This window comes from Centruroides sculpturatus, unplaced genomic scaffold (assembly GCF_000671375.1).
Source record: "Centruroides sculpturatus isolate CEXI.00-Female unplaced genomic scaffold, Cexi_2.0 scaffold623, whole genome shotgun sequence".
Classification (NCBI taxonomy): Eukaryota; Metazoa; Arthropoda; class Arachnida; order Scorpiones; family Buthidae; genus Centruroides; species Centruroides sculpturatus.
In genome coordinates, this window is record NW_019384836.1 from 3,906 (window position 1) to 19,516 (window position 15,611).

Consider the following 15,611-nt stretch of genomic DNA (forward strand, 5'->3'; position numbering starts at 1 on the left):
TGTTTTACCCAAAACATTAAAAAATTTTTCTCCAAAATCACATCTGTCAAATTTAAAATGACACACAGAAAACAATGATGGGAAATGATGAACGACAATCAGAACGAAACTAAAATGGTTCCTTGTCTTTCTCTGTCAACAATTTTTGTGAAGTAAATCTTACCGTTCCTTATCTATAACTACCAAGTCCGAGTTAATTATTTTTGAGTCCTTTGTTTTTTTCTAATCTTTTATTCCAGATTTTACCTATAGCACCACTCACTCTCGTGATTCGATTTACATCTTGTGTCACAACATGCAACCTAAACTCCCAGAATTCTCATTGAAGTCAGTTCTAGGTAAGACATAAAACAGAATTGCTGAAAAAACAGGGTACTTGAAGCCTACTCTGTACGTGGAAATAATTCGACATAGAAAAATTAGAAGTATTATCCGTTTCAACTCGTAAAGCTTGTTCGATTATATCTAAAACTTATTATTATGCTTAAATAAATTTGGCATGAATAATGTTACATTTCTTCATTACACTTCTTTTTAAAAACTGTTACATGAATAAACTCACATTCATCATGAAAAATAGCATACCATTTGACTAGCCAATAATCACTGGTATTTGTAACGGATTGTGCTACAACTAGCATTAGTAATAACAATATCCTGAAGAGAAAACTTGATCCAGCATTCAAATATTCTTTATAGACTGAAATTCCTATTGTTCCAACTTCTACATCGTCAGGTGGTATTTTTTTATTTTCATTTTCCTACAAAATGTATTTTGTAAATTATATAAAATATTCATTGAATTAGACTTAAATATATTAGAAAGTATTTCAATATAAATTTTCGAAAAAAGTACAAGGTACCATTTTCTTCATAAAACTGAAAATTGGATTTGTACACAAAAAAAAACCTACTCAGTATTCTCTTCAATATTTGTAGTTATATAATAATAATATAAAAAAAAAATAAAACCGAAAAACAATAAAAAATATTTATCATTATACAGTATAATTAGTGACAATCGAAGAAAATAAATAAGTTACAGTATAAACATTTTTCTGTAGAAGTACAGAACTTCTTGTATCAAATCACCTTGTCAAATCACTCCTTACGTGGAAATGAATTCCCGGTAATGGCAAACAGCCTGTATATTGCAACGTGATATTTACTTATATTTTTCAATAACTTTCCAAATAATTCCTGTACGTATTAATGAATCAGTTTATAATTTGATTGTAATAGTATTCCTAAAATCAAATAATTGTCTTTAAAAATTAAGACATAGTCATTTCCAAAAATTCTTGGGTGATCATCATATTTCTTTTAAATGTTCCTTAGTAAAAACTTTACACGATCCGATCTTCCTTTTCAGGCTACGTGGCCGTCCTGGGAAAAGTTCCTTAAAACATAGAAACAACCAATTAAAAAGTAATAATTTTTTTAAAATTGGATTTGATGATCTTACTACGCCTTGAAGGATGAAAAAAGCAAGACGTCGTAAGATCATCAAATCCAATTTTAAAAAAAATTATTACTTTTTAATTGGTTGTTTCTATGTTTTAAGGGACTTTTTCCAGGACGGCCACGTAGCCTGAAAAGGAACGTCGGGTCGTGTGAAGTTTTTACTAAAGAACATTTAAAAGAAATATGATGATTACCCAAGAATTTTTGAAAACGACTACGTCTTAATTTTTAAAGAAAATTTTATCATCCAGCGAAAATTTAAAACTAAAAATCAAATAATTGTTTGTTTTAATAGGAAATATAGAGAGAATTACGTACATAAGTTTATAAATGGAAACTGCCATATCTCATTTTATCTAAACTAAAATAATTTACTCAGATAACTATTTAATACATAACAAATTCTTACCAGGTTACTGTTGTTACTATCAATATTTTCAGTTTCATAAGACATATCAGTTTGAGTACTTTCAAATATTTTATCATCGTTCAAAAGACTAGTTTCTAATTCCATCCTATTTTCATTATCAGACGAAATTCCTGTAAGCATTTCTAAATTTTCTATTCTATTGTAATTGCCAACGATTTCAAATTTTTCCTATAATAAATTTATTCAGTTTCACAAGACATATCAGTTTGAGTACTTTCAAATATTTTATCATCGTTCAAAAGACCAGTTTCTAATTTCATCCTATCTTCAGCGATTTCAGACGAAATTCCTGTAAGCATTTCTAAATTTTCTATTCTATTGTAATTGCCAACGATTTCAAATTTTTCCTATAATAAATTTATAATATATATAATTGTATATTTATATAATAAATATAATTGTAAATTTAAGACTTTTATTAATATATGTATATATATAATCGAGACGAGTTAATAATAATAATAATAATAATATGCACTGAAAAAATTAGCAAGTACACAGAACTTGCCCAGGAAATAAGGCATCTGTGGAGGACGGATAGGGTTCATATTGTACCTGTTGTTCTCTCCTGTACAGGTATGATACCACACACACTTTACAAAAGCCTGAGAACATTACAATTGAATAGAATACATACATTATACTACCGAAGGCCATTATATTGAATACATGCCCTATTGTTAGTCAATTCCTGAATACAGACACACACTGACACACTAATTTAATTTTAGTTTTGTTTCGGTTGCTATGCCTTGATTCTGGTCCAGCATAGTACTTAATCCTGTCCCTCCCGAGAGAGAGAGGGACAAGATTAAGGCTTCAATAATGTAATTGTTAAGAAAAAGCGACGTGCAAGACGCAGATGTAGTTTTTTCGTTTCGCGGGAAATCGGACATATTTTTAGACTCACCTAAAAATTGTCTAATTAGTCTGGAAAAAGAAGGACTGAATTCTTGCATTCTGTAAAAACGGGTAAGGTTGACTATAACGTAATAATCTTAATCTTCGCTATTGTTACTTTTGCCCGAGCAACTAGCTGCTAGTAAATACAGTCGACCCCCCTATAATTACGGTCCCTATAATTACGATTCCTATAAAACTACGAAAAAATATACGTATTTTGGAAATGTTGAGTCGGATTAGTCTAGATTCGATTAATTTTATGGAAGAAACCCTTTCAATCAGCCGTAGTCCGTAAACTTGACACGTGTCGCGCTGTGATTGGAAGGACTCGTAAGAAATCGGATTTTTAAAGAATGGAACGTATCTATGATCTTAAGGGGGTTCGACTGGTATATAAACATATGTGCAAAGGTAAACTAATATATATTATGTCTCGAATAATTAATCGATGCTAGATATTTTAACAAATTTATCAGTAATAGACATTGAATTACAGGTATATTAATTTAAGAGGTGCATTGGTTGACTCGTGATGCAATCCCTATTTTCCATTTACTGCTGTATACAATATATAATGCAAATATGGCAAACAGATCTGAAACTCAACAGTGTGTGAATAGATATAAATAAATGAAAAATACTAGTTTCCTTTTTTCCAACACCCGGAATGGAGGAATTTTGCATTTTTTCATCATATATCTGACTCTGGAATAAAAACTTTGTACCAAATACAGTCTTACCAAGAATAATTTTTTCTTGAGAAAAAGTTTATATATTGCCATACATCCCAATGTATTGTATATGTTTAGTTATAGTCTATTTAAACAACACAGTTAACTTCATAATTGTTTTTTGATTCTAAACTTTATAACGTTAAATTGATGCGTTTTAAAATAGAACATAATGTCATTTTTATTCACAAAGTAATTGGAAAGAAAACTAGTAAAGAAAGAGTATCGTTACCTTATTTAACACTAAAATTTTACTTGCAGAATTTAAAAATTGTACTTGATGCGTAACTAAAATACAAATCTTGTCATTCAGATATTCCATTATACATCTGAAATGAATAAAAAAGCGAAAATGTATTCAAATATATCATAGATAATACTTAAATACTTACTTTTCGAAGATATGTTTAGCCACTGGAACATCAACAGCACTTAGTGGATCATCAAGGAGGAATATATCGGCATCCAGATATAATGCTCTACGAAACATAAAAATTACATCACGGTAAACTAAACTTATTACAAAAGACAAGAAATATATACATAGTTTTTCATTGTCGTTAAGCTAATTATTGACCTAAGAAAAACAAACAAGTAGAGTAAGAGTTACTTTACCTTGCTAGATTAATTCTTGCTTTTTGCCCACCGCTCATTATCACTCCTCTTTCTCCCACGGTAGTTAGATCTCCTTTAGGAAATAAACTTAGATCCTAAAATTGGTAAATGTAAACTGCAATGTAATTATGTTCAATATAATAGGCACTGAGAAGTAGAACTCTTTTACACTAAATATAACTTCAATACATATTCAAGTACATTTTAGAAAATTAATTTATAAGTATCATTAAATGTAACCATTTTATTAAGGTAAAAATCTAGTTTGAATATGTACTCGGCTAGTGGACACGATAATACTTTTTCCAACTGTTCACTGTAGAATCATATCAAAAAAGATTTGCATTTTGTTGTACATTACATGTTAAGTTATTAAATGTTCGATATAAAATATATATATTTTATCACATATAATGAGGACATAACTTGAAATTTATAAATTTTATGTTGCCGAAATTATAGGTTTATTTATTATCATAATAAATATTTTACTTTTGCTTTTGACGCTTTCTTCTCTGACTGCCTGATTCAATTTTTTGATCAGATCCTGCATCGTTCAGTCAGGCTTACAAAAAGACAGGTGTAAAGAAGTGATGCACGACACTCTGAAAACAAGCCTTTTGTCTGAGATTCAAAGATTTCAGATCTAAACTCACATTATTGTCAACGAGAGCACGAACTGAATCCTTTATACCAGAAAATGTAGCAAGCACGATTTAAGAATAAAAAAGTTAAGTGTGATTTTGTGCTTTATTAGCAGTATCAAATCATTTACTATCCAACCATATACACATTTTAGAAATCACTGAAAATGGTGTCTAAAACTGATTAAATTTTGATTAATTTTTTAAATGTATTCATTCATTATATTTAAATTGAAGTATAATATCGAAGTGTTAACAAAATTTGTTTTTTTTTTCAACGATCGATTCTGCATTCAAATGATAAAAACAAGCATAACCGAAATCAGTCGCCAGAAATACAGAACATCTGGGTCACTCAAACTAAATTTATTAATCAGAATTTCATAAATAATTAATTATAATGAGCTAACAAACATAATATACATTTGGGTTTAAAATAAACAGCAAGTATTGCCAACGAAGCTATGTCAGAATATACTAGCAGAATGTTTGACAATCATTACCAACAAATAACCGATTCGATCTCGTACATTTTTAAAATATTATACCGTCTTGTTTGTCTTCCAGTTACTTTTTTGTTCTTCCAGTTACTTTTCATTTTGTAGTGTCCTATACATTTCAGTGTTACTTGGGTAAACTACTAATGTATTATTGAGATATTCTCAGACAATTGTTTAGAAAATGAAACTGTAAAACCATCCTTTAACAAGTTTCAAGATACAGTACGACGATATCTAACTGAACGATAACACTTAATATAAATAATGACAGTTACAAGAACAAACTATAATATTGTAACATATTATATTATAATATATTATATATGATATATNCAAGTCTTGCCAACGAAGCTATGTCAGAATATACTAGCAGAATGTTTGCCAATCATTACCAACATACAACCGATCTCGTACATTTTTAAACTATTATACCGTCTTTTTAGTCAAAAATTGTTCAGTTACTTTTATTTTTTAGTGTCCTTTACATTCCACTGTTACTTTACTAAACTACTGATGTATTACTGAGATATTCTCAGACAATTGTTTAAAAAATGAAACTGTAAAATTGTCGTTTAACAAGTTTCAAGATACAGTACGACGATGTCTAACTGAACGATAACAAAAATACACCAACAGTGTTATTTGTATACTCGGAATAAATAATTGTTTGCCATATTTGAAAGCATTATTTGTTGTTTATTTCTGTTTGTAACTTAGTGTAGTGCGTAAAGTCGAACGAGTTAAACGCGTTAGTAACGAATCGTTCTAAAACTAATAATAAATAAAAAATAGTGCATTACCTTTTCTAGAGCAGTTATATACAAAACTTTTTTATATCTCTTCTCTTCGTATTCTTCTCCGAACAAGATATTTTCTCTGATTGATCCGTTAAATACCCAAGCTTCTTGAGAAGCGTAAGCAATTTTTCCTTTCGCTATCACTTTACCGGAAGTAACAGGAATTTCTCCCAAAATGGACAATAAGAAAGACGTCTAATCAAATTAATAAAACGTTTTGTTATTTGGTATGTTTTCGCGATATTAAATTTAAAATTTAAACAATGAAACGTGTTGAACAACTTCACTATATGCAATGGAAATAATTCGAATGTTCGCTATTAGATTAAAATAACAGTTTCAGAACAAAGAATAAAGTAATGGCAAATTATTGGGTTATTAATTTCGCATAAGAGTCATATGCAGATAAAATAAGTTACATGAATACATTTTACTAAATGTAATTATAAATATGCTTAGATCCAGTTGTAGGTAAAATTGACTTGTTAAAAGTCATTTTCAGTTAACTAAGAAATGGATTAAAAGTTAGATTCTATAACAGATTATTCACACAATAACAGTACAAATTATTCTCTAACTATTTTTTCTCTTTTTCTATATCATGTAACTCATTTCCGCTGTAAATATTCAACATCATCAAATTATTTAAACGTGACAATTAAGTATAATAATTTAAAAATGAATTTTATTGCAATTACATAAATGGATAACTTTTATATTTTTGTTAATTATTCTAAATAAGCTTTATATCAAAAGGATATATAAAATTTAAAATACGAGATATTCACCTTTCCTGATCCTACAGGGCCTATAACAGTTAATAATTCTCCAGGTTGTACGTTTATAGATATATCTTTTAATGTTGGGTAGGCTTCCTTTTAAAAATTCAAAGCGTACAGTAACTAAATTGTATGTAAATAATCTTATACGTTTGAAATTAGAAACAATATACCATAAATTAGATAATAATAACGTAAATATATGATTTAATAAAAAAGGTGATAATAATTTATAAATCCTAAAATTAGTGTTGGGTTATTAATATATATTAAAGGTACACTATGCCAGGACAATTGTTTGTATACGAGAAGTTTTGTAATCTGTCCTATCTGTAAAATATAGTCGATAATCCAGCATTGTCCGATAAAAAATACATTGTCTTTTCTCGTATTATCCCTCAGTTCATGCCTTGAATCCGTGAGATCCCAATACAACATTTTTTAACATTGGTTTTTTCAAAATTTTTGAAAAATCTTAAATCATTCGTTTATTTTTAATTTTTAAGTCACAAAAATTTAGTAGATATGTTTGAAATGCGTGTCTAGTCTATAAGCTAAAAACATCTGGATTCCCCAGACGTCATCTTCTTCTTTAGGTTTCTTTACATCAGTAAAATTACATAAGCTAGGATCTTGTGAGCTTTGCATGTAATTAGCATTATTCGACACATTGCCAATTTAAAATAAATAGACAAAAAATGCCACATTTATATTCTGTGTTTTTCCTTTATACTTGGAACACCTTTAATTCAACTCAAATTGTGAGAATCCAACTGTAACTCACTTTAATTCAACCTTAACGACCCAATTTTAATCGACAACGACGTCATACATGCTCACCAATTGCTATTTTCAGCTACCTGAGAAAATCTACACTTACACGTTCCCGACGATGTAAACGACGCACTGCCGCGATCTTTTGACCTTTAGGTCGAACGAGAACAAATGGATATCGAAATCTACGGCCGAAATAAGGAGTCCTCGAGAAATGCCATCGTCCCGAATTTTTTCCCAATAAGTAACGGTATCACTGCTGAACTGGATCTCTGCCCTGGACATTGCATAATTTTGCGCCGAAACCTTGGATAACCTTCTCAACAAGAAAAAGAACGTGGACATTCGTGAACCTACATGGACATTCGCTTATCCACGTATTTAGCAACCCGCGAACCACTGAAACTCTCTCTCTCTCTCTCTCTCTCTCTCTCTCTGAATATTGCGGAAATTTGATTAAGTTCACCCAAATTTACTTATTTTAATCCCAATCGAAATACTCTCATATTGTAATGTAATGTTTTATATCTTTAGAAATAAACGTTGTTTCGTTGACCTAGTCTTTCCGTGAGTCACTTCTAGTGTGCTGTCTCTCACCACATTCCAAATCCGTTCGCTTACATACGCAATCGTTTCCTCGAGAAAACGGTTTCTGTGTCTGTCCGTAAATAAACAGTAGTGTCAGTCCTGACGAAATTTGTCATTGCAATCTTCACTGATGCGATGTCGACCCTTCGGTCCTATGGTGCCGAAGTATAGGAGGGCCTTTCGGCATTGTCACAAAATTATCTAGTGTGCTTATTTTAAACAACGCGATTTTTTCATCTCTGGTTGTTATGTTGCATTCTTTTGGCAAAGAGACATCAAAAACAAATGTAATCGTACAATGCTCTCTGTTACTGATTTACACTGTTACTTTAAACGATAACCTTTGCATATGACTTCAAGAGTAAGGAGTTTTCTATATAGGCAGCTGCAGTGCCGGTTTCGTTGGCATTAAATTCTCTCTATTCTATATAATAAACAATGTTGTAGTAATGAAGCCAGTAAAAACCAGTAAGACACTCATAATTTTAATGTTACGGCAAAGTTCCTCATAGAATGGACATATGAAACATAAAACTTTTCGAAGAACAGATAGTTTGTGCAGTTTTTGATTTCTCGCGAAATTACAGCTTTTTTAATAGTAGGAATTCAAATGCAATTTTATGAATAATTTTATATAGTGTGCTATTTAATTATTATATCTGTGTGTTTCTGTTAACTGCTATACATCTGATGTAACTTGACTGATTTTTAAAAACAATTTTAAAAAATTACTCAAGCGATGACCAGTTATTCAACATAGGAATATTTAATAACTGCTAATACATCTACTGTAAAATCAGTATAATTGTATAAACTAACACAGCTACGGCATTCATTTCAAAACTTATACTAATTGAAATTATATTAATTGCGTCTTACTTTTTTCCATGTAGCTGTGACATTATTCATCCGTATTCCATATTCGGTTAAAATTTTGCTATCCTCTACAGCTTTGAGAGTCTCGTCATCTTTTTCTTGAAGAAGAAGGAAATCCTAAATCAAAATTCGAAAAATGTTACAAGAAGTATTACAACTATGTCCCCGTGATTTAATAAATTTAGTAACAATGATAGTGTTAGACATCAGGATGCAGTTATCCATTTCATTTTATTTTCCAAGTCATAATGAGCGTCCTACGACTAATTGAATTTAAAACTTATTCTAATGGCAAATGAAAATTTATATACTAGTTTATATTGCATTAGTCTATATTATTTCAGAAGCAGTAATACATTAGTTCAGTCACGCAGGCGCTAATCTGCCCAAGAAAAGATGATCAGCTGGAAAAGTTAGATGAAATGTCTGTTTACCAGTCCATGATATTGTATCACTAAATAAAATACATAAACTGTTGCTATTCGGAGAAATAGATGTTTATTATCAATCGTCGTTAAACTTTAAAGTATCACGAATTTATATGACATCTCACAAAAGCCAAAGTAGTAGTAGTTAAATTGTCACATTCCTATCAAACACTGCAAATATATCATACGAGTGTTATGAGTTTTCATATGTATATAAGTTTAGTAACGAAAATTTCTTCTCATCATCTGCCTTATTTTGACCACAACATCAGACCCACGTTTATTTGTAAATATTTATAACTCGAAACAATAAAAATATTTATAATCACAACATACTTCAATGCCAAAAACCTTGTTTATGATAGGGTAAAATTTCTAAAAACTAGCCAATATCAGTAAGTAATTCAGATGCGTACCTAAACTTTTAACATAGATAACTTGCTCGTGATAGATCGTATAATGAAGTGGTTCGTTCAAACTTAAAAACTTTATAATGTCAGTAAAATTTAAAACTTACGATGTTTCACAAAAGTTACAAATTACGATGTTTAAAATGTTTACAACGTAAGTTTCCACACACACACAAAATAAAATAAAGTTCAAATAGTCCACTAATACTGAACAGGTTCGTCGAAAAGATTACTTACAGAGTAATCCTGAGTTGTAGCTAGATGTAAGCACCTTTTGGCGTTGGTCGAAGAAACAGCCAGACGAATGTAACCTTCCTCGAGCTTAACGATAATAAACTTAACCTAACCAAGTTTCTTTGACCAACGTCCTAAGCCAAGCTTAAACCAAACTTAACTTTACTGCCTTAACTTTAACCTTTTATATGGATTGACGGTAGGAATGTTTTCACCAATCAGTTCTTCGTAGCTCTGTCAGAGGTCCTCTGGTGGTCCAATGATCGGCGCCCAATCAGCGATTATGGATTCAAAACCACTGCTCGTTTTTTCCAACCAACTTCTGCAGCGTCGACTAGTTTGAAATAAAAAAAAAACAAAAAAGGTGGAAATCGTGCTTCTAGACGATTCTAATCTCAACACGTCCATGGCCAAGGATCAAACTGAACTCATTTGAGCCTGTTTGATTCCCTGCACAACACCGTGACAATCTTACATATCCAAGCTGTCTGACCCGGTCAGACTAACCCTTCTACCGGAACATCCAAAAAGTTACTCATTAATGCACAGAGATGCTTACATAACCTGATAGCACTCAATCCCTTTGTTGCCCACACGCATTTTAGAGTAGTCTTATGCGTATTTTGATGTGTTTCCTCTGGCCCCTAGACAAGGGAGTATCTGTGTTCCAGGCAGAACTGGTGGTCCTGGCAGGGGCACCCCAGTGGATCCTATTACATCCAGGTCTAGAGTCTGTCCCATCTACTCTGACAGCCAGTCGTCACTCCAGGCCTTGAGTAACAGGTACCATCACAATCTAATGGTACAGGAGATCAGAGGGAGGGTACTGGGGGGCGAAGTATTCGTGCTTCGTTGCCCTGAGGTGCCCTGAGGTGGATTCTTCGACACGTTGCCCTGAGGTGGATCTGAGGCAACACCGGTATCACGAGCAAAGAGTGTGCCAATCAGCTGGCAAAGGCAGGAGCCAGTGGCCCATTTGTAACGAGGATGGAGGAACCTTCGACAACATACATACATACATTTTTAAGTTTGACTCGAAAAATACATAAAAAGTACTCTACTGCAAAAATCAATGAAAACTGGCAAGAGTCATTGAGAAATCAATGATCGGTACAGTGCAGTAGGTAGATCAACCTAGGCCTTCATGCCTGAAGTTGGCCGAACTCCAGTGAGTTGTGATTGGAGACTGACACAGATATTGACTAAACACGGGAAGTTTTCCTACCTCAAGTCCAAGGTTTGAAAGGAGATAGTAGCTGCTCCTGTGAATGTCCTCGCGGTGACTTCAGACACTATGTACTTGACTGTCCTCTTACTGAGGACTTCCACCTAGGGGCTGACCAAGTCAATTAGAGAAAGCCCCATAAACAAGTATTTCAAATGCTAACAGCTAGTAAAAGAAACCAAAATAAATAAAGGAATTTATGGAAAAAGTGATAGATCTTTTCGATCTATAAGCTAAGTGGACTCACTTAGATGGGTCCCTCCACTTGTAGAGAAGGGGACCCTTCTGCCCGTTACATATATGAGCTGAAATAAAAAGAAAATAAATATTAATAAGTGCAGAACAGGCTGCACAATCGAAAGTTATGCCAGGTGAGAGAGTTGGGCCTGAGAGCAAGGATGGAGCTCGAAAGTAGCTATCTCAGGTCTGACTTTAAAAGTCTAAGACACCCAAGAGGTTTAAGGACAGGTCTATAATTAAGGCCTAGTCCCTTGAATCCTGTGGTGCCATTTGGAGGAGCAGGGCAGAGTTTGCTTTATGAGGTCCATGGACTGACTTTGTCCACCGTCCCCTAACCTTATTTGGTAGTCACTCTCATGCTTTCTTGTTTCCACTATGGCAGGTCCTTTTCACTGTTTGTCAAATTTGTTACCTGGGTACCTTTTTCTGACCAAGACCGTATTTCTGATGCTAAATTCCATGAGTCGCGTAAGCATCGTAATTGGAATCATATTAAGAATGTGAGCTGGCACCCTTACTTGGCACCTTGGCCAACTTTGGCAGTATTTCCAGGTATCCGTCTCTGTTCCCAGTCAATAGAAAATCTTGCAAATGCGACCCACCATTTTCTGACTGCTTAAATGTCCTCCCCATGGAGTTTTATAGGCTAGCCATAAAACCTGTACCCTCCATTCTTGAGTTACTATAACCTGTTTAATGGGTCTGCAAAACCAACTCTCTATTTTGTGGCATATTCTGTATTTGACGATCAGCCAGACCTTCTTGTGCCTGGCGTCCTCTCATGATCAGGAGAGCAACTCGTCTTGGACTTGGGCATCCTGTGGACCTGTTCAATTTTCCCCACTGTCGCTGTTTCTGCCATCTGTTGCCTCCAAGAGTGGTTTTAGTACCTTCCACTGAGAGAGACCACTTCCATCTACATTTAGATTTCTTACATGTCTTTCCCTTTCCCTTGGATCTCCCTCTTCTGGTCTGACACCATTCGGTAATTCTCCCCTGATAATGGGGCATCTGATTTAACTTGTTCATTACGGCATACATCACCAGCCCCAGCCCCTGCGATCTTATGAGGCCTTCCTCCCCTAACGCTATCACGATCATTACCACATTAATCCGGTGACTGAAGGTTCAACCCGTTTGATTTCTCCCTTCCTTTTTGTCACCTAGGTAGGGACCAATGATTCTTTTATGACCAAAATCTGTGCTCCAGAGTCGACTATTGCCGAAAGTCGATTCCCGCCGCCTACTAGTTTAATTGTATTCAGCAACTCCACATCTTCAGGTTGGTAGTATGCAGTTAATCTAGCTAGCAAGTGGTTCTCTATTTCGGGTGTCTTGTTAACTAAGGCCGAATCTCCCATGTCACATTCCTTGGAATGCGCCTTTTGATCGTTGTGAACCGCATCCGCTCGTTTTGCCATGACCTCACTAACTCCTCTGATTCCCCTGACAACCTGTGAATTCCCTTTTTTCTTTATTATCAGCATGGGGACTTTTACTAACCTGATAATAGAGATTTCTGTCCCTAATTCGCCTCTTTTCTCCACACTTTACCTCGAACCTATCTTTCGCTTCCCAGTGGCCTTGAGAGTTCGAATGCCTTTGCCTCTGCCATCAGGCGGTCCACTTCCTCGGGTCACACGTGTTTGACCTAGCCACCTACCTGCCAATTAGGACAATCTCTTTTTCGCTGGTCTGTTTTCCTTGGCCTGTCAATTCCAGCATGTGGCTTGTTCCCTAACGAGTTTATCCTATCTATGAAGGTTACTACTGGGTAATACCTAACTATCGTCTAACTCAGTTTCTTACTAATCACGGCAAGTTCTCTAGTTACCAACAACACCACATCTCTTTGTGCTATCTGCGACAGGACTGACAGCTCTGACCATTATCTCTTTGACTGCATCTCCATGGAAGTGGAGCGTCTTACCATTGAATTGATCGCTGGGAGCAAAAACATTCACTGGCGCTGCCAGCACTACGAACTATTAAAAAACAAAGAACTATTTGAAGCATTTTGTAAACTGGTGAAAATGCATGAAGTTATTGCTTCTCTTGCCATTAGGGAATAGTTTGTCATCATCTGCCCTGGACTTTAGTCTGCAAATTTATGTTGCCTCGCTACGTTTGTATACATATTGTAAATACTTCTGTACATTTTTTATCTTGTAATACACCTCACCTCACTTTTCTTTTGGTTTTGCTAATTTCTAGCAATTTTTGCTGTTTTTACTGTCCTCCTCTTTACCATTCACATTGTATTTACTTATTGTTCCCATTCTATTATTATGTATATTCATTGTATTTCTAATATTGTTAACCTCACTACTGTTATTCTTATTTTTATTATTACCACCTATAAAAACTTCTTTCAATATCACCGCTATAAAACTATACCTCTTATTCTTGTACCTACTACCTCGGCTATGCCTCGTGGAACCGAGTATGTATTTTTTTATGCATTCAATAAAGATTGATTAATTGATTGATTATCTATGAAGGACTGGTTGCTTTTGCCTTCTCGCGTCTGCCGTTCCTTCTTCCTTGGATCGTCTAAATTTTCTCTAACCACCCAACCTGTCAAGCTCCGCACCTCAAAGAGCCGCCTTTCCTGCTCTAATAAAAACTTTGCATCCCTCACCTCAGCTTCGATCTCCGCTAGTTCAACTCGAAATCTTGACTTTTTCGCATTCTAGCGAGTCGTTTTGAGACGTGTTTACCCTGCATCTACATGTTCGATCACCTGAGTTAAAAATAGTACTGAGTATGGATACTGACAATGGATACCGTATACGTTTTCTGCAAATTATCTTAGGAAGAGGGATTTCCGCAACTTCACTTCTTGTTTCTAACTGTAATAAATACGATATACTTAATCTGTACTGAAGTTATTTCTAATAATATTACCTACATTATTATCAATGTTTATTGTCCTAAAGACATGGGAAAGGATAATATGATCCATATAATCCTAAATATATTAAATAGCTTTCAGAATGTCAGGTTCATAATTGCTGGTGACATAAATGCCCATTTACCTTTATGGGGAGGTGAACAACAAAGTCGCCCCGGCGAACTATTTGAAGAATTCCTTGCCTCTAATAGTTTACATCTACTGAATAAGCCTTTATCACCACCTATCACCACAACCTTCATCACCTCATATACTTCCAGGCAAGGGGATACCTGGATTGATATTATAGTATGCAATCCTGAGAGTATTGCTAAAATGGATAACTGGAGAGTTTTATGTAAAATAGCCTTAGTGGCCATTTTTCAAATAAAATTACAATATGCCTGTATTTTAATTAGACGGTAAATAACTATCTTGCTCAAGACGACATAATTGCTAGATTAGTCCAAGGCCACTCCACTGCTTTGTAAAACCCGAATATTTCAGACAGCTCAGTTTGGAAACTCCAAAATGACTACAATGAAATCTCTGTCACTAAAATGTCCAGCTTCGTCCGTAACCAGCTACTCCCCCCATTGTGGGCCTGCAAAACTCATGGTGTGATATAACAAAAAAAAAATTAATCTTAGTGGCTATGGCCCAGAAAGCAAAAGATTAGATTAATAAAATTTGTAAATAATTATTAAATATTATTTATAAAGTTTTAAATATAATATTAATATTTTCGAATAATTTTTAAAGTAAAATTGTAGATATAACTTAAACACTGAAAACAACAATTTGTTAAACTGTTCATTACCTGAAGTCTCTTCAACGAAACCAAAACTTCTGCAGCGCAATCTGCTGCACGTGAAAATAGAAAAATAGTGCTACCGAAAATATGTGCCGAAACAGCCATAGTGATATATATAATTTGAGCATTCAGTTGTCCTCCATTTAAGAAAAATGCAAGATATGTGAGGGAAGTAAATAATCTACATATAGGATATCCCAATATATGCGCTATTCCTCTTGCATATAAAAACATTCGAACTTTTTTCATTTCTTTCCTGCAAATAT

At 33.8% G+C, this 15,611-nt stretch overlaps 1 protein-coding gene across 1 annotated transcript; it reads right to left on the reverse strand.

Moving 5' to 3' along the window:
* Positions 1 to 562: 562 nt before the first annotated feature.
* LOC111630207 (multidrug resistance-associated protein 4-like) lies at positions 563 to 15,565 on the reverse strand (the record flags this gene model as incomplete). Its single annotated transcript, XM_023374270.1, has 9 exons — positions 15,352 to 15,565; positions 9,105 to 9,218; positions 6,873 to 6,959; positions 6,088 to 6,279; positions 4,144 to 4,238; positions 3,921 to 4,007; positions 3,761 to 3,857; positions 1,874 to 2,062; positions 563 to 761 (listed from the first exon to the last, which is right to left on the reverse strand). Coding segments are annotated over exons 1-9 (1,159 nt in total), but the record flags the coding sequence as incomplete, so codon positions are not given.
* Between the last annotated feature and the right edge of the window lie 46 nt (positions 15,566 to 15,611).